Source organism: Sceloporus occidentalis, unplaced genomic scaffold (assembly GCF_023333645.1).
Source record: "Sceloporus occidentalis isolate IW3139 unplaced genomic scaffold, rSceOcc1.0.p SCAF_9, whole genome shotgun sequence".
Lineage (NCBI taxonomy): Eukaryota > Metazoa > Chordata > Lepidosauria > Squamata > Phrynosomatidae > Sceloporus > Sceloporus occidentalis.
Genome location: NW_028316989.1, coordinates 41,394,407 through 41,420,813, shown reverse-complemented (window position 1 = coordinate 41,420,813; position 26,407 = coordinate 41,394,407). Strand labels below are relative to the sequence as shown.

The window sequence follows — 26,407 nt, the reverse complement described above, 5'->3', positions numbered from 1 at the left end:
TCACTCATTTCTAGGACAGAAAGTAAATGAAGTTTGTGTGCTAGGCACCCTTACTTGGCAGTTTACCTAGATTCAGTGGGAACTGGGTCATTGGGTCAAATGCCTTGAAAGGAAATCTCAATGCAAAACAGCAGCGACAAAAAAGGTATCTGAGAAGCGTTGTATCAGAATGCCTACTAAACTGACTTGATTTCTGTGAGCCGCATTCATTCATTGGTAAAATGTGGTTAGTCTTTCCTTTCTCCATGTGGGCAGAAGCGAGGAAACAGGATGCCAGCCAGAAGGGAGTGGACCAGAGAGGAAAGTGCCTTGTTTCCACAGCAGGGTCCACTCCTTTCTTTTCCTGCCTGCAATCTTGCAGGAAAGAGGTTGAGAAGCATCGTGGGAAACAGCCCAGAGAACTAGTTTTCCAATTGTGCAACTGGTAGTAGTTCTTTCTTACTCAGATACACCATCACCAGAATCGTCACTTGTGTTCTGCACAGGATAGGTGGGGATCTGTATATGAGCCCTTGATTTTCCTATTCTTTTATCCAAAACATCCTCTACAGATGACTATGAAATAAATCAGATTAATGACCAAGGAAGTATGTAGACTGGGCCAAGAAGCCAGTTTAAGTGTCCTCCCAGTGGCCATCTCGAGAGAAGACCAACAGACGTCATCTCACAATATTGTATGATATTAGCGAACATTATACTCGTCCCTCCACATTTGCAGCTTTGGCTTTTGCGGATTTGATTATTCACGGATTTAATTAATATGTTCTCTCTAGGAATATCTAGGTCCTCCTGCACAACTCTATGGTCAACTTTAACCAAAAGTCAGACTGGAGGACCTGGAAATTCCTAGAGAGAACACTCCACTAGGCCTTTGTAGCTCCTCCATGGTCAATGTCCGGCAGAAGTTGACCACAGAGTTGCGCTAAAGGATTCCTAGAGATGTGTTCTCTCAGGTAAAAAGATAGTGTTTTTATTATTTGCAGTTTTTCCATATCCATGGGAGTCCTGTGCCCCTAACCCCAGCCAATGTGGAGGGGAAAATGTAGTTGATTTTCTAGAGGGTGCCAAAGTATAGAATCAGTCTGTCTTTCGAACAGTCCTTGGGATGTGATGTGTCAGTGCCTAGTCAGAAACAAGACTCACTTTGAGGCTGCTTCCGCACTGCAACAATAACTCAGTTTGAGACCGTGGTAAGTGCCCTGGCTCCAGGCCCTGGTGTTCTGGAAATAGCAGTTTGTGATGGCACCAGAGCAAAAATGTTTGGGACACCTCAGTTTCTACTACCCTCTCCCTGTGCCCCATTTTGGAGGAAATTTGGGCTGCATCCTTATGGCAGAAATGATCCGGTTTGAGACCACTTTAACTGCCACGGCTGAAGGCTCTAGCATTCTGGAAATGGCTAGTGGTTGTGGCACCAGAGGGAAGCAGGGGCAAGCAGTGCAGGGAAATGGCAGTGCTCCACTTCTGCCTTTTGATACTTCTTGGCTCAAAAGCACACATTTCCTGTGGTTGCTAATTGATCTACTATTATTTTTTTATTCTGTGTTTTTCGTAGTGGGTGCAATACGCTTGAAGCCTAGTGCATACAATAAGTTGGGATTCTCCTTGGAAGCCAGGATAATCAAGTTGAGGCTGTTGTGCTTTGGCCACATAATGAGAAGGCATGACCACTAGAAGAGATAATAATGCTAGGAAAAGTGGAGGGTAGAAGAAGGCAAGGAAGACGCCATGCCAGTTGGATGGACTCAATCAAGGAGATCACGCATTTGCAGGACCTGACCAGAGCAGCAGAGGACAGCGGTCACTGAGATGCCTCATCTATAGGGTTGCCATGAGTCAGGGTTGAGTGGAGGGCAGCTAACAAACAATAAGCTGGATGGAGGGAGGGGGGGAGAGAGTTAAACAACAGCTGCATTGAAGTAATAAAATAAAGTTATAGTTTATTACATGGTACATCTTAGGTCCAAAGCGCACTGCAGAAATAATCCTGTTTGAGACTGCTTTAACTGCCCTGGCTCAATGCAAGGGAATTCTGGAAACTAGTTTTGTGAGACATTTAGCCTTCTCTGTCAGAGAGCTCTGGTACCACAATAAACTAGAATCTCTATGATTTTTTGGAGGTCTTTAAACAGAAGCTGGATGGCCATCTGTCAGGGCTGCTTTGATTGTGTATTCCTGCATGGCAGGGGTGGGATTGGATGACCCCTGAGGTCTCTTCCAACTCTGATTCTATGGTCCTGGTGTGGAACCAGTTTATTTCTGTGAAGTTTACACTTGTCATGACAGCACTTGGTGCAGTTTGGGCGGGGGGAGGCAACCAAAAAGCCCACTTAAACCAGTGCATTTGGCACTGGACCCTTTAGTGGTTTTTTTAAAAAGAGCTATAGTGATGTGCATCATCAGTAGTGTGACTGTTCTACCGCATTGACTTGGATCGCGCTGCATTGTTCTTGGAAATGGAGATGCCTCTCTTTTACATTGATATGGTGGCAAATGTGAACAGCAACAGGGTTAAAATAGCACCGAGAGACCTGATCGTGGTAAACGTTGTGGGAACACTGAACCGATTCTGAATTGGTGCGGAGATGTGTAAAGTAAAATATGTGTGAATGGCCCCTAGGATTCCCTGGCATTGAGCAGTTAAAGCAGCCTCAAATGGGATTATTTCTGCAGGGTGTTTTGGACCTCAGTTTTCTTCCTGGGAGCTAAGGGAGGCTTCTGCTAGGTCTCTTTAAAAGACTCCTCCAAGGGAGGTCAAGAGAGGCCAGGAAAGAAAAGTCCTTGCCTGACACCTATCGGGTGGCTTCCTTGAGAGCTGAGTCCTTTTGGGTCTGGGTCCCTCTACTGGCAGGCATGCTGGGTTATTTCAACCTGCGAAAAAGTGAAATTCAACAACAATATCCATGTCAGTCTGTAGAATCAGTCTTTGGAACTATCTTGTAGCACCTTTGAGACTAACTTGACTCACGCTCCCAACTTCTTTCTTTCAGTTGGGCTATGTTCCCACTATGATTTAAAGCGAATTGCTGATCGGGTTATAGGACCATCGTTCCCATTTGAAACCGGTTCCGATCCTGCTGTGATCGGTTTTGATCGCAATGAAGTGAGGCAAACGCAAAAACCCCGCTCTTTCCTGACACTAGTTCTTTGGCAGTTCTTTTGAAAAGAATCGATCCCGAAATGTGATCAAGAAGTGGGAACGTCGACAAATGAATTGCATCATTCTGGAAGGAAGGGACTAATGCCAGAGGGGTGTTTACCATCCCTCTTCAGTTTATATTAGATCCACCAGATTTGATGTTTTAGGGGAGGGTGGTGCATTGGGATGTGGGATTATATGTAATTTTAACTCATAAACCGCCTCGATTGTCATTGACAGAGAGGCAGGATAGAAATAAAAGTTTGATTTATCATTATTTATTTACTTGCAGTCGCCTGGGCAATCCGACGCCAGCTCACAGTGAGGCAAGTAGTTGCAAAACTAGTCAATCGAGTCTTCTGTCCATTGATTTTTTAATCTATAGTTCCCAAGCAGGGCTGCCGCTTAGGTCTCCAATGATGCGCAGATGATTGACATGCATTTCGAAGTGGCGCAAACTAGTGAGGATGACAACCGTGCCAAAAAAGAAGCAGTGGCAAAGGGAAGATGGAAAGATCCCCCTTCATAGTGGGAACAGCGGACCTTCTGGAATCGATTTGCCAACACAGAGGGAAGGCGAATTGCAAACCAGTTTAAATGTAAGAGGGAATGAGCCCCTGCTGTCAAAGGTGCTACAAGATCTCTCTACAATACTGCTAAAGAGGGTAACTAGAGGTCCTCACTGGAAAGGAGGGCTGAAGCGCCACAAAATGTAGGACAAAAATGGAGGACCTGACCAGGTAAAAGCTAAAGGCACCCAGATCAATGTGAACCCATGCTTCTTCATCGTGCTCCAAATGGAGGACATTCCAGAATTCCTTCTGGATGGGAGGCGGAAGTGGAGGACCTCTGCTCATCCTGTTTTAGAAGCAAGGTCAGGCTGATTAGACATCCCAACCGCAAAGGAGGACCAGGGCACCGCAAAATGTAGGACATTCGGGGGGGGGGAAGAAATGGAGGACCTGACTAGATAAAAGCTAGAAAGACTCAGATAAATGTTAATCCGTGCATTTTAATGATGCTCCAAATGGAAGCCATTCTGGAATTCCTCTTGGGCAAAAGGTGGAAAAGGAGGACGTGTCCTGGAAAAGGAGGACGGCACCCTGACCCTGCTTGGCTTCTAAGACACTCAGATAAATGTGAGACACTCAGTTAAATGTAAGATGCTCCGATAAGTGTAACAACTGCGTCTTAATGATGCTCCAAATGGAAGACATTCTGGAGATCCTCGAGGAGAGAAGATGGTAATGGAGGACGTGTCCTGGAAAAGGAGGACATCTGGCCACACTGACTCTGCTTAGCTTCTGAGACGCTCAGATCAATGTAAGACACTCAGATAATATAAAGCTATGCTTCCTAATGATGCTCCAAGTGGAGGACATTTGGGGAGTCCTCCTGGAGACAAGAGGGACATGGAGGACATGTCCTGGAAAGGGAGGACGTTTGGTCCTCCTGGACCCTGCTTAGCTTCTAGACACTCGGATCAATGTAAGGCACTCAATAGATAAGTGTAAAATCACCACTTCTTCATGATGCGCCAAATGGAGGACATTCTTGGATTTCTTCCTGGGCAGAAGGCGGAAAAGGAGGACGTGTCTTGGAAATGGAGGACCCGGGACCCTACTTGGCTTCTAGATGCATGGAAGAGACTCAGGTCCAGCATACGACGCTCAGATAATATAAATCCACGCTCCTTCATGGTGCTCCAAATGGAGGACGTTCTCGAATGTCTTCTCTGGGCGGAAGGCGGAAATGGAGGACGTGTCCTGGAAATGGAGGACGTGCCTGGCCACCGCCTGGGCCCTACTTAGCTACTTAGGTGCTAACGATGCTGCAAGTGGAGGACATTGGGGGATTCCCCCTGGAGACAAAGGGGTGGAGGGCATGGAGGACGTGTCCTGGGAATGGAGGACGTGTTTGATTACCCCCCCCCCACTCCGATCCCTGGAAGAGACTCCGATCCGTGCTAACGATGCTCCAAATGGAGGACGTCCTGGGATTTCCTCTGGAGCAAGGAGGAGGGCATGGAGGAGGCGTCCGGGGAAAGGAGGACGCGTCCAGCCATGCCCTTGAAGCTGCTTAGCCCCGGCAGCGGAGGAGGGAGGGCTGGCTGCCTAGATCCCCGGGGATGAGGGGCTCTGTCCGGGCGGAGGAGGCGCCGGGAAGAAGGAGGAGCCCCGAGAGAGAGAGAGAGCCTTAAAAGCCAAGCAGGAGCCCAGCGCAGGCGAAGCAGCCTCGGCCACTGCCCCGGAGCAGCCCCCGGCCAAGGAGGAGCAGGGAAGGGAAGCCGGCGCTGAAGAGGCAGGTGGCAGCAAAGCATGGAGAGCCCCAGGACCAAGTCCACTCATCAGGAGGAGATCTAGACCCGCTCGGAGGAGGCTGCTTCCACACGGCAGGAATTAACCCGCTTTGATCCCGCTTTAACTGCTGCCGCGGCTGCTCAAGGCTCTCTGGCGCCTCGGGAAGGAGGGCAGCAAAGGGAGAGGAGAGCAAAACTGTGTCTGCCTGTCTGTCATCTATCAATCATTTATTTGTCATCTATTTATCTATCCACCATCTGTCTATCATCTCTCTCTCTCTGTCGGTCTGTCTCTCTATCGTCTCTCATCTACCAACTCTTCCTCTCTTATCTATCTATCTATCTATCATCAACTATCACTTCTCTCATCTATCTATCTATCTATCTATCTATCATCAACTATCACTTCTCTCATCTATCTATCTATCTATCTATCTATCTATCTAGCATCTCTCTATATATATCTATCATCTCTCTTTCATCTATCATCAATGATCATTTCTCTCTCTCATCTATCTATTTATCTATCCATCATCTATTTAACTATCAACCATCTGTCTATCATCTCTCTCTCTTCTATCTATTTATTTATCAACCATCTATCATCTTCTCTCTCATTCTATCATCTCACTATCGTCTATCAACTATCATTATCTATCTATCTATCATCTATTTATCATCTCTCAACCAGCTATCATCTCTCTCTCTCTGATCTATCCATCATCTATCCATCCATCTATCTATCATCTATTGATCAACGATCTGTCACCTACCTGCCTGCCTACCTCTCTGTTGCTAAAAGTGTTCATCCTGGCAAAGGGATCTATCTGTCTTAGCATCTCTCTGGTGCCAAAACCAACAACCATCCCCACAATGCCAGAGCCTTGAGCCAGGGCAGTTAAAGTGGTCTCAAACTGGGTTATTCCTGCCGTGAGGACGCAGCCCAAAGCTCTTCCAAAAGGAGGAGAGGGTCGTGGAAACTCAGGCGTCCCAAACATTTTCTGGTGCCATCCCAAATGGGTCGTTCCTGGGATGCCAGTGCCTTGATCCAGGGCAGTTCAAGGGGCCTCAAAGTGGGTTATTTGTGACACAAAAAGGGTCACTTTCTCTCAGGTAAAAGGGGGGCAGAGGAGATGGCTGCCTGACTGGACCAAACCCCACATCGGTTTGTTTGTGTGCGCAAGTGTGAGTGGACTTCTCCGACGGTGCGAGGAGAGAGCGCTCTATTGGTGGTAACAGCATAATAATAATAATAATAATAATAATAATAATAATAATAGGAGGTGGTGATCAAGGTGGCACTCTGGAAGGAGGGAGCACAAGTAGGGTGCAAAGGGCCAGGTAAGGACTGGAAAATGGGGGCCATTTTGTGCCTCCACCTGTTGCCTCACGTTCCTGGAAAGGAAACAGGTGGGAAGTTCCTTGCCAAAAAGGCTACTCCAAATGGGATCCTCCATGACTGACAGAGCCTTCAGGACAAGTAGCTACTGAGGGAAGAATCCACGGCACGCACCAAGGTGGGTACCTCACCTTCGCCCTCTCCATCCTTTCCTGGGTGCTAAGGATTTCAGAGGCTTTCTCTCCTCCTCTGTCTTTTTCTTTCTTTCTCTCTTTTGCAGGGAATTGTTCGCTGCCAGGCGTGCTTCTCCTCCCGTGGCACCCAGGGCACAACCAGAGCCATGCCGCTGTGGTGGGCCGAGGGCAGGCCCTGCGCTTGGAGAGCTCTGCCACTTTCCATTCCTTGTTGGTCCAGGAAGGAGGTAAGAAGGGAAGAGAGGCACCTGGATGCTAGGTTTCCTTAGGAAAGGGTCAGCATCATGGACCCATGGGGGTGAAAAGACACACCGATGGGTCTTGGAACAGATCAAGCCGGAGATCTCATTAGGTTGGATCCAAATTCAAAAGGACGTGAGTAGATTAGAAAGCTGGGCCAAAGCTAACAAAAATGAAACACGTAGATATTGGATCAGGGATGCCTGGCTTAAAGAGACTACTACTTGTGAAGGGCATCTAGGATTTGGGCTAAACAAAGCAGCCCTGAGGAGAGACCACTATCTAGAGATGCTGCTTTCATTGGGAAGAAATGGTTTCCCGATTAGGGCTAAAACCAGGCTTCTCTCTTAAACAATTAATAAGGAAGGCTTAGGGGATTATCATATGGAGGCACTTACATTGCCGAAACGTTGCCGAACTGTTTCAGAAGCACGAAGGTGGGATCGTCCGTTGCACTTCTAAAACATAATTGAGGCTTCCCGCTTTCCTTCTATCGCCGAAGCGTTTGTGGGGAAGCCATTTTTTTGATAACGGGATATCCTGTTATTAAACAATGGCTTCTCCTGGCTTCTCTGCGAATGCTTCATCGACGGAAGGAAAGCGGAAAGCCTCAACTGCGTTTTAGAAGTGCGATGGATGATCCCATATTTGCCCTTCTGAAACAGTTCTGCAACGTTTTGGCAACGTCAGTGCCTCCGTGTGATAAAGGCCATAGGCTCTGCATAATACAGTACCTACTTCCCTCTTAAAATTTGTAAGATATCCTCCCCAGTGATGTTGCAGAGGTGAGAATTGTGTGGCCTTCCAGATGTTGTTGGACTGCACTGCCTATTATTCCTCACCATTGGCTATGTTGGCTAGGGCTTCTGCAATTTGCAGTCCAACAACATCTGATTCCCACCTCTGCATTTAATTCATGGTGAAAGGTGGTCTTTCCCACCCACTCCCCTTACCATGCAGAAGGCAGCTGGACTGACCATTGAAGCTTACTTCAGTACAGGCCATGGCACCTTTTTCTACACCTAAAGGCAGCAGACTGGCTTAAGGTGCACAAGACAAGGTGCATGGCACAGACAAGTGTTCCTTCTCAGCATCTTACTTGGACCTCACTGTTTGCTGAATCAAACGCTTCACTCATCATGATAGCAGAACTGGCTTGGACTACAACTCTCCATCATCCCTGACCACTGGCCCTGTTGGCTCAGGCTGATGAGAGTTACAGTCCAATAACACTTGGAAGGTCAAAAGCTGCCAATTTTGACGTATGAGTTGGGTCAAATATGTATAACCTTTGGATGTGAAGGAACTTTCACATTCCAATGTACATTCCTTCTGTCATATATATATATGTGTGTGTGTGGTCAAGGTTGCACATTCAGCTCCAACTCACCAAATGCAGGTATATAAAGTTAGATAACATGCAGGTGTGAACCTGCCCCAGTGTATTTTCTTGTAACTTGCAAGACCCAGCAGATAGAGATCTTAACCTTTCCAGTTTCAGTCCCAGTGCTTAGCATTGCTTCTTAACATACAAATGGGGCAGAATAACCACACTTAGAAGACTGCACTACAGGTGGACTAGTTCAGCCAAGAAAGCCGTGCACCCTGGTTTGCAAGGGCAAGGCAGTTGACATTTGGAGGTCTTTTAATCATAGGAATTGCAATAAGTTGAAGTTGACATGATGACACATTACAACAACAAAATAACATTTGGCATTATATGGCTAGCATGGTATGTTGGACTGGGACTTGAGAGATCCAGGTTCAAGTCCTTTCTTACTCTATAACGTGGATTGTTTATTGTCTTTCTCTCAGCCTAATCTAAATTATAGGGTTGATATGAAGATAAAGTGGGAAGGAAGAGAGTAATTTACATCATTGTCCCTCCATTGGAACTTTCTAATATTTAAGGCGCATTTCTTGCTGTTCTGTGCCTTCAAGTCATTTCTGACTGATGGCGACCCTAAGGCAAACCTGTCATGGGTTTTTCTTGGCAAGTTGTGTTCAGAGTAGGTTTGCCGTTATATAACTATAATCCTTACAACTCTGCCAAATGTTATTATTTCTTATATTCCCTATGGGAGGATTGAGGCTGAGGCTGAGTGGCTTATTAAAGGCTGTATAGTGAACTTATAAGGGAGAGATTCAGTCCAAGGTCTTCAGAGCTGACCTTGTTATGTTTCTATAGGAACTTTAGCTCTTCAGATGTTTTGGATTACTTTTTCATAGTTCCTTACTCTTGACTTTTGGAAGAAGGTCCAAAATATCTGGATGGCCAAATGCTATGTCACCTAACACATCTGTGGGGGGAAATCCACCCTGTTTTCTGTCCATCTTCCTTTCAGGGATTGTTGCCTTTGCAGATGATCCTGAACAACCCATCACCTTAAGAGCTCAGAGCATCCTCTTGGAGGATGGTGGCGCACTATACGTGGGGACTGCACATTGCCCTTACCATTCAAAGGCAACCATCTCTCTCTATGGGAAATCCACGGAAGGAGCTGATGTGGAAGGCTATGGCCAGAAATTCCTGGGTGTGGGTAGAGGTGGCATTCTGGAGTTGCATGGCAAGAAGCCTCGGCCCTGGACACTTCTGGCGAAAACGTTGTACCCAGGTGGGCTCCAGTACGGCCGCTACCTCTCTGAAAAGCGTTGGAGTAGCCGTGGCCTCAATGTCCGGGTCATTGATGCAGGCACAGCCCAAGTGGTGGCTGCTGATCGCTTCGACACGCACCTTCTTGTGGATGAAAGCCGACGCTTAAGGGAATTCCTTTTCCATCAGTCACCAGGACACCTGATAGCCATCGCAGTGGGAGATTCTGCTGCAAAGAGTCTAACCCTGGAAATGAGATTCTTCCTCAAGAACCTGCTTCATAGTGAACTAATTCTCCATCTGCAATACAGGTAAGCTTAATGGTGTGTGGCTTTCCTGGGAATTAAATAATTAAACCTGGTTTATTTCAGGGTGGGAGAACCTGCGGCTGTGAACTCTTGTTCCCATTAATTCTAGGCAGCATGACCAATAGTGAAGTATGGATATGGAAGATCTCAGCAATGGGTCTCAAAGGGGCAGTTTGACCAAGAGCATGAACAAACATGAACAGGAAGGATAATAATGACTGAGGCTGATCAATTGCAGCTGATACATAATGCATTAATTCAGTGTCCTTAACCAGAAATCCAGCCTGAACAGCTTCATGAGAGAGAGTGGGACACAATAATTTAGTCCACTTCCTAGCCAAGTTTTAATATGCGAACTTAAGAATGGCATTCTGGCTTAGAAGGGTGTATGTTTTGTTTTTTGTCCAAATTTTGTGGACAAAAATTTGTCTTGGAAAATATTCTTAATGAGGATGCACACATTTTGGCTTGGTTGACTAGCCAGCTGTACCTTCCTGACTGCTTTAAGTCCTTTGTACTTGCTAGAGAATTTGAGAGGAGAATAGGTGTAGAGACCACACTCTTCAGTCTTTTGCTGCTGCTTTTGTCTCCAGGGTCTAACTAGGTGATGTGAGCTTTTGCTCAGAGATAATTCCTTGGCGGAAAACCCCAAAGGACCTTCGCTCCTGACAAATGGGTTTGTAAAAGCTTCCAGATGTGCCCTGAAAGCCATAGAGATGTGATCTGCATGTTGCTGCTTCCCCCCATTAGATTGCCATTGTGCTACAAGTAGATCTTGTACTTTTGAATCTTATTTAGGGAAAGAGGTTTGTGGTATAAGCTTTCATAGAGAAAGTCTACTTGTGCTGCACTTGCTTTGCTTGGACTTTCTGTTTGTTTATATATATATATATGTGTGTGTGTGTGTGTCTGTGTGTCTGTGCGCACACACGTGCACTCTTTAATGCCAACTCAATGAGGATTAACTGGTTGTTGATGATAATGATGACTGTTTAGCAATATCTGTGTACTAGGTCCATAGAATGAAAGGAGAGGTCTCTGTCTCAAGCTCTTGTAATATAGCAGCTGATACAACAGAGAGAGGAGAGGACAGACATGAAATGAGTAAACATGGTTTTTCTGTTAGCAAATGAAACAATGCAAAGGAAGAAGGCTTGACTTGTTGGCTCTGGAAAAAAAAATCTTTACTTTCGTAGTAATAAAAATATATTACTAGGTCAAGACTAATAATGAGTACCTGTTGCACTCATATTTGGGCTTAATAATAGTTTACCTTGCTAATACTCTATATGCAAAACATTCAGAAACGGCCTCTAACTGTCTTGACTTTCAGTCAGCATTCAAGTAACCACAGATTTTGAACTTCTTTACATGAGAAGCTGTTAGGCACGTCCAGTTACAGTCATGTAGGGGATTCCGCAGTAGCCCTTGAACCTCTGGGGCTGGGCACTAGAGTGCCTGAGTTTGAACTTCTCCAAAGCAGCTCTGCTGAAAACCTGCAGAACCACCATGGACAGCTCCCAAGCTCTTTCCCTAACTCTTGTATCGCTGTCCACTGCAAGGTTGTTATTGCACATGGCAGTTTGTGGGGGGAAAAGACGTTCCACATTTGTATTCCTCAGAGTCTGGCACCAAATGTGAAAGATACCAATGCATAAACATGTACTGTGCTCACATATGGGCCCAAGCAGACAGGCCAAAATAAAGCTGCTTTGGGTCACTTTGGAGATATGCTATTTAAATGACACACGCATCCTAAGGGGCCGGAAGAACTGCGCATTGTTGTTGTTGTTGTTAACTGCCATCAAGTTGATTTGAACTTCTGACAACCTCATGAATGAGATACCTTCATGTCACCGTATCATTACCAACTCTGCTCAGGTCTTGTAGACTCAGGGCCATGGCTTCATTGATTTGAGTCTATCCACCAGTAATGGGGTCTTCCTCTTTTTCTACTGCTTTCTACCTTGCCAAGCATTGTTGTCTTTCCTAGTGATTCATGTCTTCTCATGATATGGCTAAAGCACATCAGTCTCAGGTTTAGTCATCTCGGCCTGATTTCAGGCTTGATTTGCTCTTGGACTCATTTCTTTGTTTGTTTTGGCAGTCTATGGTATCCACAGAACTCTCTTCCAGCACACCATTTTAAGCGAGTTGATTCTCTTACTATCAGATTTCTTCACAATCCAACTTTTACTGCCATACGTAGAAATTGGTATTACGATGGCATGGACAATCCTAACTTTAGTATTCAATGATATGCCCTCACACTTCAAGATCTTGTACAGTTCCTACATTTTATCTTGTGAGCTGCCTTGGATCCCTTTTTGGGAGAAAGGCGGCATAAAAATGACATAAATAAATAAATTCATAGCTGCCTTCCAAGCCCTAGTCTTCCTCTGATTTCTTACTGTTGTTTTCTTATTGCTACAGTGCATTATATATATCTATTGATTTAGAGTTACTGAATAAAAATGGATATGCTTCCACTCATATGAGACTTGGCGGGGGGAGGTATTCTTCTTTATGCTGAATGTAAAACTAGCCAAAAATATTTTGATGGCTGAGTGTTAACCTCCATGTCATGGGCCTGTTCTTCTCTCCTTTCTCCTCCTCTCCTGTAGACAGCCTTGGGCTCTGGTCGGGATCCTTGGAGGTGATGCATCTTCCACCATAGAAGATGCAGAGCACCCTCCAGGGAATGGAACAGCAAGACTGGCAATAGCAGCAAAAGACATGGAGACATATGATGGCATTGGCTTTAGAATAACTGCCTACAGTGGATGGATCAAAGGTTTTAAAGTCTTTTTCTATTTTGTTGTTGTTGAAGTATTCAGTTTGAACTTTAGTCGCTAATCCTCTCTGCCACCAATTTTAAATTATAACCACAGCAATGTGTATTTTAGCACTATTTTGGAGAAGGCATTCCTCCTTGGTTGACTTAAAATGAAGCATTTTGATCAACAATTGACTAAACATCGCAGTTCTGTCATGTACTTTGTCCTGGGTTTCCACAAATGACAGTTTCTGCTAGTGCACAACAGATAACCTGTTCTTTGACTGAAGTAAAATACTCCATGAAGCTAAGAATGCCCTGTGCCCAGATGGCAGCTTGCTGTTATTCATCTCACCATGGTTTCAAAAGGAGTAAAGCAGTTTCTGTTTCCTAGGCTACATCCGCACTGCAGAAATAATCCAGTTGGACACCGCTTTAACTGCCATGGTTCCATCCTATGGACCTTTGGAAATTATAGTTAGCTCTCTGACAGAGAAAGCAAAATGTCTCAGAAAACTACAGTTCCAATAATTCCATAGCATTGAACCATGGCAATTGAAATTGGATTATTTCTGCAATGTGGATGCAGCCCTAGTTCCCCAGTTTTCATATGAGCCTTTCTGAAACTTGAGATATGTTGGCATATCCCACCACCATCTCATGAAGCCAATAGTGTCATAGGAAAAAGCTTTCTCTGGACCAGTTCCCAAACGGTGCAACTCCCTCCCATGGCTCTATTGAGTATTTTGCTTGGTCTTTGAACCTTGAAATGGAGCTAGCTGTTTTAACTGTTCCATTTAAAATTATTCCATAAGAATGTGTGTAGTCTGTTTTTAAAGTCTTTTTTTTAATTACACATATACTCGAACAATTATTTTCATCCATTGTACGTTGCCTTGGGGGACTTGGCGAGCTGAGAGGTGAACATAAATGATTTAAATAGACAAATAAATTCTTCATGAGCTTTTCTCAGATAGATGCCTCCTGGGTTTTGTGGATTACGGCTCCTGTGATTCCCAGCCAGTATGGCTTAATTCAGGAGCACAGATCCCTTCTGAGCTATTGTATACACTTTATTTTATTGTTACATTTTTTATATCTTTTGTTTTCTCCAAGATACCCAGCGTGGCATTCCGTCTTTCCCAATCTCATTTTAACTTCACAATAACACCAAATAAACTTCAAATGAAATGAAGTGAGGCAGTTTTGCAACCTGAGGAACAGTGACTGTCAATGTCATGCTGTGAACTCCAGAGATGGTCGTGGTTTGATCTCAGCTTTCCCTGATCCTAGGCCAAAGCTTGAATTGTGGGGACTCACAAGCCTCTAGCTCAAGGGTATCAAAATGCATCTTGCTTTAAAAGCAAGGGAGTATTTAAAGGCCTAGGAGAGGACTTCTTAAGACATTGGGAACCTTTAGGGGCAATTTTTGATGATATTGGGGGATGGAGAACTCCTAATTCCTGGGGGGAACAGTGACTAGTCTAAATGTTGTGGGATTACAACGTTCCTATATTACTTCACAATTGGCTTGCTCACTGGGGAACTGTAGTTCAACAACTTCCATAGGGCCAGGCATTTCCCACAGTTGCCCTTATCATGACACCATATCAGTGCTTCAGAAACAAGTTCTCTAATTTCATACGTTTGATACATGCTTTTGATTACATTTGAGAAAAGGGAAAGAAAATCCGAAGGTCAGTGCCTGACCCTGCCCTTTTAGTGGCTAATATTCGAGCTGTCAGTTGACTGACAAAATCAGAAATTGACTTTGTGTGCAGACACGGCTTGTTTGCTCTTCTGGGATTAAAGCCAAGGAGGACTGTTTGATTTGTCGATTTCCAGTAGAGCAAGTCTACATCTGTTAACTAACAATTTTATACAGTAGATAAATGACTGTAGTAGCTTAGAATTTAACTTTCCTCTTTTGATAAGAGTTGAACCAGAGGTTTCTTTGTTTTTGCAGGGGTTAATCTGTACCGCTCCTTGTTCTTCTAAAGTCAACCTTTAAATCCCTGGTTACGAAGGATGTTGGTGGGGAATATGTGGCCCTTTGAGTGTTGTCAAACTCAGACTCCCATCATCCCCAGCCCAGAGCCTTTGGAAAATTACTGTTTTGTACTGTGACTTGCAGAATCTACCAGTCCACAAGGCCAGTGACCAAGGATGATGAAAGCTGCCGCTCACAACATCTGGAATATCACATCTTTCCCTTGGATAGTGCATGCTTTCCAACATGACCCAGTCGACTGGGACTATGGTTACCCAAATAAAAACTGGAGACAGAGCTGGTTGTGTAGAAGAGGGATTTTCAGCAGGTGTATGGCTTGTTCTCTGGCAGCATGAAAAGCAGTACTTGCTGAAATCCCCTCTTCTACAGAACCATGCAGGAGCCTTCTTTAGTTTTCAGTCTGGCAACCCTAGTCAGGACAAATTGGTATGTGTTTTATCTCCGTTATTGCATCCAGGATCTGTGTTCATCTCCCTGAGCTTTGTTTAGTCTGCCTGAGAACAGTCTTCCACTGTCTCTTTCAGTTATCTGCTGTCTGTTCCTTTTTAACTAGCAATGCCAGGGGACTGAACCTTCAGCACACAAAGCAAGCTATCTACCACTAACCTGGGTTTCCTGCCTTCTAAAGAAAGGGCATAATGGAGGCAGTGACTGAGACAGTTTGAGAACAAGTGCTTGCTGAAGCAGGGTCTTGGGGGAGGTTCTTTAAAAGGGTAGGATCTGTTTGCATGTAGTGGATTTGTTTGCATGTAGTGTTTGCATGTAGAGCCAGTGTGGTGTAGTGGTTTAGGACTCCAGAAGGCCAGGGTACAAATTCCTGCTTGACTTTGGAAAACGACTGAGTGACTGTGGGCAAGTCATGCTCTCTCAGGTCTAATCTGCACTGCAGAAATAAAATGCCGTTTGACCCAGCTTTAACTGCCATGGCTCAATGCTATGGAATCCTGGGATATGTATTTTGTTGCGGCACCAGAGCACTCTGACAGAGAAGGCTTAACATCTCACAAAACTATAAATTCCAGAATCCCATAGCATTGAGCCATGGGAGTTAAGGCAGTGTCAAACTGCATTATTTCTGCTGTGCAGATTAGACTTCGGTCTCAGGGGAAAGCAATGCAAAACTTCCTCTGAACAAATCTTGCTAAGAAAGCCCTATGATAGGTTTGCCTTAGGGTCACCACAAGTCGGAAACTATTGGAAGGCATACAGCAACAATTACTGTATTCATTCATTTTTATGCTGCCCTTTAAGACAAGTGGACTGATGAACAGATCACTAATGTTGGTAAACAGCTGTGAAGATGAATGAGGACAATTGTCTTTTCCCTCCAGGAGTTCCTCATCATGGATTTAAAGTTGAAGTTCTGGGTGGTGTAATTTTACATCTAGTGGATGAAGTGACAAGTTGGCAACCTGGAGATGAGATTGTCATTGCCAGCACTGACTACTCCATGCACCAAGCTGAAGAATTTCGCCTGCTGCCTTGCCCTGAATGTCAGAAGAACCAAGTGAAGATTGATGGTATCTCCCCACCTGACACTTGAACTGTCCTTTGCCAGAGAGGTTTTTAGTGTCTTTGATTCCCCGATTTATGAGTGAAGGTCACTCATTTTGCAAATAGCTACAAAAGAAAAGCATTTACAACTGATGCATGCTGATAGCATAGAAAAAGCTTGTGCATGCCATCGATTTATGAATAGATAGGGCAGCTACTGATTTTTCCTTGTGAAAGGATTGTGCTAGAGAGAAAAATGGGATAGGCTAGAGTTGAGAACAGTATGATTTGTTTTCCCTGTACTAAAGATCTTTGGAAAATTGCTAGTCATACAATTTAGTGTTCCAATTAATTTTTTCTCCCCCAAGGGCTGACTGTTAACTCTTCCTCTTGCTCAGTCCCCTTTTCTCCTTGAACACTGAATAGTTTCATGAAGGTCATATAGTTTCGCTAATATGACAACAGAACAGCAAACCAAGAGAGTGTCTGGGACATGAAGAAGTTAGTAGTTACATGTGGCTTTTTAAAAAATTGCTATTTATTAATGCATCATTTTAAACAAGAGGACCTAACTTCATTTTATTTTGACCAGGAATTCCACTTTACCTCCATATGGGTGAGATTGTCGATGGTGTAGACATGAGAGCGGAAGTTGGCCTTTTGACACGAAACATCCTTATACAAGGGGAAATGGAGGATTCCTGTTACGGACCAAACCACTGCCAGTTTTTCAGCTTTGATACATTTGGAGGTCAGATTAAAGTGAGTGCATTTCAATAAATACAGTATTGACAAAATCCAGATCCTGCTCCTGAAAAGGTTGACTCCAAAAGACCTGGTTAGAAAGAAAAGAAACACATACAGTGTTGTGTGTCTACTGAAGGAGTGTATTTCCAAATATCAGCCTCCTTGGGTTCTTCTGAAGAGCCTTTCTCTTGGTAATGCCACCTTCACAGGCATATGGGGCATGAGGCCTAAGAGAGGGTGGCTGCCCCCATGATGTGGCAGTCTCTTCCAAGGTTGGTTCTTCCTTGTCCTTCCACCAGCAGGGAAAAACCCATTTTGATTCAGATGTGTTTTTGATAATTAAATGGATGTACACTCTCCAACTTTGCTTTTAAATGCCTTTAAATTCAGTTCTTTTAATAAGAACTGTTTTAATTAATTATGTCATAATGTTGAAACTTACATTTTCTTGTCTGTGTTCTTAAATCCTCTTGAGAGCTTCCTTGAGTGGAAGTATAGGGAGAAAAATAAGTAATTACTACATTCATTTTATCCATTTCAAGGCACTGAAACAAAGGGTAACAGCTGCTCTTTACTCACTCCACTGCTACTGCCCTCCGCATCAACTACAGTTGGCTCTCCGTTTTCGCGAGGATTCGTTCCAGACCCCCCCTGCGAAAATGGAGGCTTGTGCTTATTCAAGCCCCATAGGCGTGAATGGCACATGCTCCTGTGTGTGCGGCAAGGGCTCATGCGCCATTGCAAACAGCGGAGGTCCCCCCTCCATGTATATTCAAGGCTGCGGATCCCAGATCTGCGCATTAGGAGGGGCGATTGTACTTCTATTCTTCTGCTGTTAAGCATGATCAGGTTGCTGTAAGTTCAGACTCATGAGATTTCCCATGAGCAGCCCATCTGTCCCAAGGCCCTGTTCTGTAAGACATTTCTGCACAAACAGATCTTCCGTATATACGCAATATATTTGTCCAGATATCATTTATGTTTTGTTTTTCTCCTGCAAATTCTTTCCTTGGGTTGTCTGGTTTGTCTCCATAGATCCAAAGGAATTTTACCTCTGTCCACATGGCAGGAGTGGAGTTGAAAAACATGGGCCAGCAAATACTGGGCAGCTACCCAGTGCATTTCCATCTGGCAGGGGATGTGGATGAGAGAGGAGGCTATGACCCACCATCCTACCTTGACAACCTGGCTATCCATCACTGCTTCTCCAGGTGTGTTGCCATCCATGGAACCAATGGCCTTCTGGTAGGAGTTCGTTTTGGTTTCTTTCCCCATCTTTTGTTTTATTCAAAAATTAGAGACAAATGTTAATGTATAAACAAATGTCTTTCAGTTTGGGTTCCATTGAACATTGGGCAAAGAATTGACATTATCGGCTGTGGTGCAACAGTAGATTTTGAAGTGCAGGCATTCATAGTGACGGCACCCATGGTCATGTACATGCACTCCCCAATTCTAAAAGTATAGGCTACTGTCCTGATCCAGATCAACAAACCAGTTCTGTCAGAGCTTGTAAACATTGCTATTTTGAACCACAGGTCTGCAACTAACATAGTCATTGGCCATGCAGGATGGGGGTATTCTGAGGGATTGTAGTCCAAAAAAGTAACTTCGGCAAGCTCTGCTCCTAGCAATTTCATTATACATCAGGAACAAGTATTTTGCAAAGCTAATGAACATTAGTTACTAATTCAAGACCAATCCTTTCTGCAGTACTGTTCTTTATGACAAGAGTAGCTCAAAATAATACGTTGTCTGGGAAAATCTATTCCTTCTGTTGGAATAATTTTTATATGTTCATTGGTAAAAAGAGAAGCGTCTTGTTCCTGTGAGTAAATGGTAGCATTCAAAAATATCAGTTTTACAAAAATGAAACTCCAAGAACCAAACGCATTGTCTGCTCTTACTAATTTTATGAGAATTTCTGAATTGGAATTACACTGTAAGTTTTTTATGTTCTCCTTGGAAAGCAGATTTTCCAAACTACTTCATTTTAACATTTATATGGTGCCTTAAAAACCTTCTTAAACATATATAGTCTCTTCTATAAATTGTCTTAATCATTCTTAATCCTTAATCCCAATTTAGGCAAAACGTAGGACTAAATCCTACTGATACCTACTCCTAAAGAATGTAACATTATTTGAACATGTCCCATGTGTCTCTATGTGTGCACTATAGGGTCTGGATTCTGCAGAGAGAGTTGGAGATCAAAATGCATTGCAATTATTGAATTGCTTGTCTGGGTTTTGGCATTCCTATATCACATTTTTGAAAAGAAAAGCAAGGTGACTAGGTTAGCGCGTGCCTAAAATTTCTTTCCTATAGTAATCTAAATGTCTTTTGGGGCTTTTAAATATGAGATGGCTTGGGATCCTTCCAAATAATAAATGTATATATATAGCTCGGCAACACAATAAATGACCTTCATATTCTCCAGCAATGTTCTGTGATGCTTGATCATGGATAGCTTTGGCATGCAACCTGAGGCTGAAGCAACCCGGCCAAATTGTGTTCAGAATATATCATCCAGGACTGTAGCCAAAAAAGGTCCCTGGTGTGTGATATGTGTACTTAATGAATGTTGAAGGGTGCCTAGCAGGAGGGGGTTGTTAAGTTAGCATTGAGCAAATGTTAATATGTGTGTCCCCCCTGCCACATCTAAAGTTTAAAAAATGGTGCCAAATGCTTTTCTTTTATTGTGATTGATGCAGGCTATTTTAGGGCTGGTTACACTATTAGGGAATGTGAGGTATTTGCCTCAGCTAGTAGAATCTGGATATTATGAAAGGGCAATCAGTAATCTGATTTATTGTTGTTACATATTTACTGTCAGGGATAGGCAGCGATGGTTTTAGGATTTTCTGCCTTGTGTGTGTAAAAATAACTGGGTTGGCTTTGGGTATTAGGCCCCTTAACTTGGATCAGGTGAGTTGCTATTTGGTGTTCTTCCAGGCAGCAACATTTCTCTGAGCAGCACTAGGCTTTGTATTGTAGTCGATGAAGGACCTGATCCTGAGTTCAGATCCTTGTACAATGATGAGGCATCTCAGGTGATTTCTGGGCTGGTTGCCATTCTTCAGATAACTCCCTTCTCTCACAAGTGTTGAGAGCTAAAATGGGCAACTCGGTGCACATTGTTCTGAATGCCTTGTGAAGTGGAACATTGACAGTTGCTTGTGTTGAATGGCCACAAAATGTGGAAGTAAAATTTCCCATGCAATAGTGCCGTGTGATTTGAAATGTTTATATTTAATATGTGCATGCATGTAATACAAATATGTTAAATATTTGTGTACATTTTACAATCCTATCATGCTTAAAACAGTGTCTTACCGGAGGGATTTGAGCTTTGCTGGGTGGCGAAAGGGGATTAATCTCTCCCATGCTACCATGGTCATATCTGACAATCTCCATCCTCAAAGCACTGATGTAAACTTTTCTCTGGAGCCTAATTAAAAATAAGTGGGGGAGAGAGAGAGAGACTTCTTTAGCATGTTATTTATTTATTAGGTTTAGATCCTGCCACTCCTACAGCAAGTTTAAGGGTTTACTTGGTTCCATGTCAGGGCCAGGCTTGGTATTCTGAAGCCAACTTGCAATAAGGGCATTGCTTTCTACCTTCCCAGCATCATAAAGGCTAAAATAAAATACCGAAATGGTTCCATGCACAAGTGGGAAGCTTATACTCTGGCTTCTCTTCAGATCGTATAAATAATTTGCCTTTCACAAGTGGGAACCTTGATCAAGAGGACCATGGCAGAGGGTTGAAAATGAAAAAGACAGAAGCTCCGATGAAATCGCAGTGCCATTTCCCTAACAAGCTCTTCCCACTTTTAGCCAAAAAACCCATGCTCCTGACTCTGAACATCTGCCCTAGTCTTTGATCAGAGAAGTCTTTCCTTAAAAAAACTCCAATCCACCAAAACATTATCCTGACATATTTATGAAGGGGCATAGCAGACCCCATCAAGATTTCTCCTGGATGCAGTCCTATCACCAAAGAAGATAACTCCCTTGTGCTCACAATTGTCACTCTTGTTTTTTGTGTGTACATTTCTCTTAGGTCAAAGATACCATCGGCTATGACACCCTGGGGCACTGTTTCTTCCTTGAAGATGGGACGGAGCAGCGGAACGTGTTCCATCACAACCTGGGGTTGCTTACCAAGGCTGGCACAATCTTACCAACAGATCGTGATGAAGCCATGTGCCTTGCCATGCGTGATAATGTCTATGGAGACTATGTTCCAGTACCAAGCAAGGATTGCATGTAAGTGTAGGAAACAAAAGAGGAACTGTTGCATTGGTTCTTGGATCTGATCTACCCCCTTTTGGCTTTTGACAAAGCATCTATTGGAACAATCTAGTACCTTGGGCACAGTATTTGCAAACTGGGGAACTATGGTCTGTGGGTAATTTCATTGTACAAATGATGTAAAGATCTGCTAACCAAGATGCAGGGCTGCATAATGGATGCTCTGCATTTTTGTTGCATCTGGTGCTCTTTTCTAGTTGGTCCCAAGTATCTTTTCAACAGGGAAGCTCAAATGTTGAGCAAGTAATGTTCTGGAACTGAACTGTATCTAAGTGACTTTCTTTGTCCAAATTATGTGAATGATTTCCTTCCACTACCATATATAACTTCTGACTTTTAAGGCCATTTCCTTGGCATAGCTGCTTGCTTTGCTCTATGAGGTCTCCTGTTTGTTCTCCGAGTATGCTTTTATTCTTTGTGGAAGGAATACTCTCATGTTGCAGCACTGCAAAATAAAATGCTTTTTTGTTTCCGGTTACATAATGGGGTGGCTTTTATCTGTTGTTCTAGCTGGAGATCAGTCTTTGAAAAGTAACTTCTACTTTTTCTTTTTTAAAAAGCAGTGTTTCAAAAACAATATTACAAAGAGCCTCATGGTATATTAAAGACTTAACATGTTTATTACAGCTAAAAATCAAGTTAGCTAGAATGCATTTTTGAGGGCAGGAAAGATAAAACCATAATAAATGTGTTAATTTTTTGCAAACATCATTGTTAAAATAGTCCTCTCTTTGATGCTGCAGAACAACCAAAGCATGGTAAAAGCTTGTTAATTCATTTGTTAAATGGATACTTTGCTAGACTTTTCTCCTCATGTGACTTAATGTGTGCATCTTAAAATTAATTAAATGAGGTTATTAGAATTTGTTAGTGCTCTGTCAGATTGAGTAAAATAGGTGGGGTCCTGGAAAAGATGGAGTCAAACTGAAAGAAGCAAGAACAAGGAGGTTTTAGGACTTGGCCACTGATGACTAGGAAGACCAGGCTGTTCAGAGTAAATGTTTTGGGTTGATTTAATCATCTGTAATAATTCAGGACTGCTTTGATTACTCCTGAATCTTTGCTGTAAACATTTCACATGTATTAATAGAATGAATGAATGAATGAATGAATGAATGAATGAATGAAAATCTTTATTTCTTTAGCCTTAGAGTTTAAGGTTAAAAGATTTAAATCTTTAAAAAAGTATTAAGGTAAAATGAGTACAGAGAATAATGGGCCCGATCTCCACGAACAGCCTAATCTTTTAAACTTGAGATATCATGGATTGAACTTTAGATCCTTAGCTCTTGAATGCAAAATGTGGTTGAACATTGATCTTTGTGCACCACGCATCCTGATTGTGAGAGTATGGGTGGAGTGGATTCATGATTCAGTTTTATAGAAAGACGTTCTGCATATATACAGATGCACTCCAAACATTTCTGATTAAGAAGTCTTCATCCTTGCTTCACTGACATTTTTTCAGCTGTCCACTTATTGCAGCATTTACAACATCCTCCAGCTGAAGGAACACATCTCTCCCTATTAACCTTTGTAACATAATTCCTTAGTAATCTTTTAGTCAATAAGGTATTTGAAGGATCAAAGAAGAATGTACAATAGTGACAGTAAGTGGAAAGAAGAGACACACCAATCAGTGAGAGAACAGGTTGTAAGGTGAAATATGTTTTAGGGCATGCTCTTCCAAACTAACAGTTTGTAGCCATGCTGGATTTCCACTATGCCTACCAGGAGTCATATTATATAGTCTAAAAAACAACCCTACCCTCCCAATCCCCCCAAAGATTCCACATTGGTGGAATTTTAAACTAACAAAAAGAGCACTTTTTGAAGATGCTGGTAACAAAATGTGCTGCTAGGAGTCAAGAGTGACAACTGCTGTGCCATTCTTTGTAAGTTCCATAGTCTGTTCCAAAAATGAATGTTTCGGGTAGAGAATCAACTAACATTGATTAATTAATCTCAGTTATTAATTTTAATGATAATTAATTCACTTCTCAATTTCTATTGAATTTTCAAATTCAATGTTTTAGCCTCTGACAACAGCTGCACCTATGAAAATTAAAATAATACGGTTAAAGCCAACAGCTGCGGATAGTCTGAGACTAGCTGATTGTGATGTAGCCTCAACCTGCCATCATGAGAATGGCCCTATACATTTGAATGGCTTTGCTCTGGTGCCTCACCAAACTACGACTCCCAGAATTCCATAGCATTGAGCCATGGCAGTTAAAATGGTGTCAAATTGGATTATTTCTGCTTTGCACTCACATCTTACTTTAATTCGTAGTTGGGGGATCTGTATCCTTCCAGCAGTTTTTGGACTCCTATTCCAATCAGTCTCAGCCAATCTTGCCAATGGCGAAGGATGCTGGGAGAAACAGTTTATCAGCTTCTGGAGGGCCCAGCTTCAGGTTCTGCACCCATCCATTAATTCGTTTCTCAGACCACAGCTATGGTTATCCTACAGCCCATGCCTAAGGGGGTACTGGGTAAAAAGTAATTAAAAATTGATTAATTTTGTCATCTGCCAGCTGATGAGCTGGTGGCAAAGTTGAGTGAGAATTCACACAGACCTTCTGCCACTATATATAGACTTCAGATAATAACCTAGCACTCTTTGTAATAAGAGTCCCTGCTATAACCTAATACTCTCTGTAATAAGACTCTGCTGTTCTTTATGGGGATTTCCTGGAAATTCTTATCAAGCCAGCAGCAGTGACTAAGAATACTGCTGCATTGTCAGTGATGTCTGCGCAGTAAGTTAGACTCTGAGCCTGTTTAAAGTGGAGATGACATATTCCCTCTTGTGTAGGATCTGTGGTTCCCCCTTTTACCTTTTTTTTCATATGGAATTTGAAACTCCAGCAGAAAAATTGTTCCCAGGCCAAGTCATCTAATGCAAGAGAGTGTGGATGTAAGCAATGGCTAGCTGCAAGCCATGGTTTGCAAGTGGGATACAGTCCATCTCTTACAGCTTTTTAGGTCAAATTCCTTAGTTGTTTCCCTTGTTGGTTTTAACCATTTTATATATGAATGACATATTGACCTTTTCAGACTAGGCCTTGCAAACCTACTTTAAACTGTACTTTCAGCTTTGGTGTACTTTTAAAATATATACTCATCAGCAGCAAAAAACAGTTCTTCATTCCAGTTTAAATGATTATGGCAAGGAAGAGTGGAGGAAGCTACTTCTCAAAACCTTGGACAGCTACATCCAAGCGATTTGGCGTAGGGCATCCAGTTTTCTTACCGCATCCAAAATCCTGCAGATACGCTGATGAATACATATTCCTTCTTTGGCTCTAGCAGTCTTTATTAAAAGTTGCGGGTGGAATTTACTGCTGAGATGTTCAGGCTTATGCCATTTTGGACATGCTTGTTCTTCTGTAGCTTTCCTCTTGTTCTGTCCAGGTCTGCTTTCCTTATATCCTGCCTGTTTGCATTCATCCATAGGTTGCCCCACCATGAAGTTATGAGAAACTGCTTTATATTGAGGCAGATCATTAGTCTCTTCTTTGTACCAAACTTTTAATCATTTTTATAGTGCAAGAAATGCCATTCAGAAAAAACATCCTTCATTTAACATAAGTTGAACCAAAACATGTTTTAAAAGATCACTTTTTAAAGAACAGTTATTGTTTTAGTGCCCATAACATCTGAATATCTGAAAAGGAGGACTAATGCTTGACATTTTTATTTTTATCTGTTTCTGAGAATACTTTATGTTTTATTAGTCTGATTTAATATGAATAATAAGCAGTAAAACTAGTGTTTTATTGAAAGATCTAAATCGTGCCAAAGCCTAATAGCTTTGGACTGTTAATGTTAGAAAGCATTAAAATGTGGTTGATCAATCTTTGTAATACATAAAGTAATGTTTCACAGTATTAATATAATAGACAGGGTTCAATTTTTTTCATTAAAACATTAATGAAAAAAAAAAACACCAAACAATTTAAGTTCTTGGTCTTGGCTGTAATGAATTAATTTCTGCATTTCTAATGATCAGCATCGTATATAATGAATTTTCAAAGCAAATGTTTCAAGCTGTGGGTCATTGGCCAACTCAGATGGTGGATTTTGGGTCCCATTCAAGGTGGCAGAGTTGGCAACGCGTAACTGAGCGATGGAATGCAGTGAACTGAAAAATAGATTCCAGAGTGGTTTGCATGACGTAGCTGTTGAATTTTCTGCCTTGGACACTGCAACCATAGGCTATTCCTGCTCTGTCTTGAGGTGGAGAGACTGTCACTTTCAAGAGGACTTTAGCAATGGAGTCCTCCCCTGGTGTTGCACTATATGGTTCTTAGTGTCCCTTTCAGTTGACAGATTTTGGTTCAGCGCAGTCCAGCTTTTGTGCCAACGGTTTGTGAAATGTAATTTGGAAAGTGGCCCACAGGAGGTTCTGTGAAATGTTTGACATCATTTGAGGCATTTAACTTTACATAAAGGTGTCATTTATTGAATGATGCAGTTAAAAATAACAACAACAAGCATAACACCTTAATGGCAGTATCATGGCTAAACTCCAGGTAGTGCTGTGTTGTATTTTTTATTTCTTCCTATTTAGGATTGCTAATGTTAGAAAGCATTAGAATGTGGTTGATCAATCTTTCTAATAAAATATGAAAAATAAACCACGTTTAACCCCATTTTCCCTCCAGGGCTGTCAGTTCATTCTGGATTGCTAACCCAAATAACCATCTGATAGACAATTCAGCAGCTGGTGCACAGGTAACCTGATGTTATTCATTAGTTACATTTATATCCTTCCTTTCTTTCAGAGAGCTTAAGGTGACGTATGTGTCTCTCTTCCTTTTCCTCCCTTTTATTCTCACAACAACCCTGTGAGGTAGGTCAGATTGAGACAGGGCCACTGTTCTAAGATGACTTCCAGTGATTTCCATGGCCTAGAAGGAAATAGAGCCCAGAGCATAGTGATTC

At 42.7% G+C, this 26,407-nt stretch overlaps 1 protein-coding gene across 1 annotated transcript in view; it reads left to right on the top strand.

Moving 5' to 3' along the window:
- Positions 1–6,897: 6,897 nt before the first annotated feature.
- Positions 6,898–26,407, top strand: part of LOC149307385 (cell surface hyaluronidase CEMIP2-like) — a gene marked incomplete at its 5' end in the record, with an annotated part of 76,640 nt that continues 57,130 nt past the window's right edge. Inside the window, 8 exons of the mRNA XM_089539058.1 lie at positions 6,898–7,198; positions 9,557–10,115; positions 12,737–12,906; positions 16,231–16,419; positions 16,986–17,155; positions 18,176–18,385; positions 21,207–21,412; positions 26,128–26,197. Coding sequence (XP_089395184.1) covers positions 6,898–7,198; positions 9,557–10,115; positions 12,737–12,906; positions 16,231–16,419; positions 16,986–17,155; positions 18,176–18,385; positions 21,207–21,412; positions 26,128–26,197 — 1,875 coding nt within the window. The remainder of the gene's footprint in view (positions 7,199–9,556; positions 10,116–12,736; positions 12,907–16,230; positions 16,420–16,985; positions 17,156–18,175; positions 18,386–21,206; positions 21,413–26,127; positions 26,198–26,407) is intronic.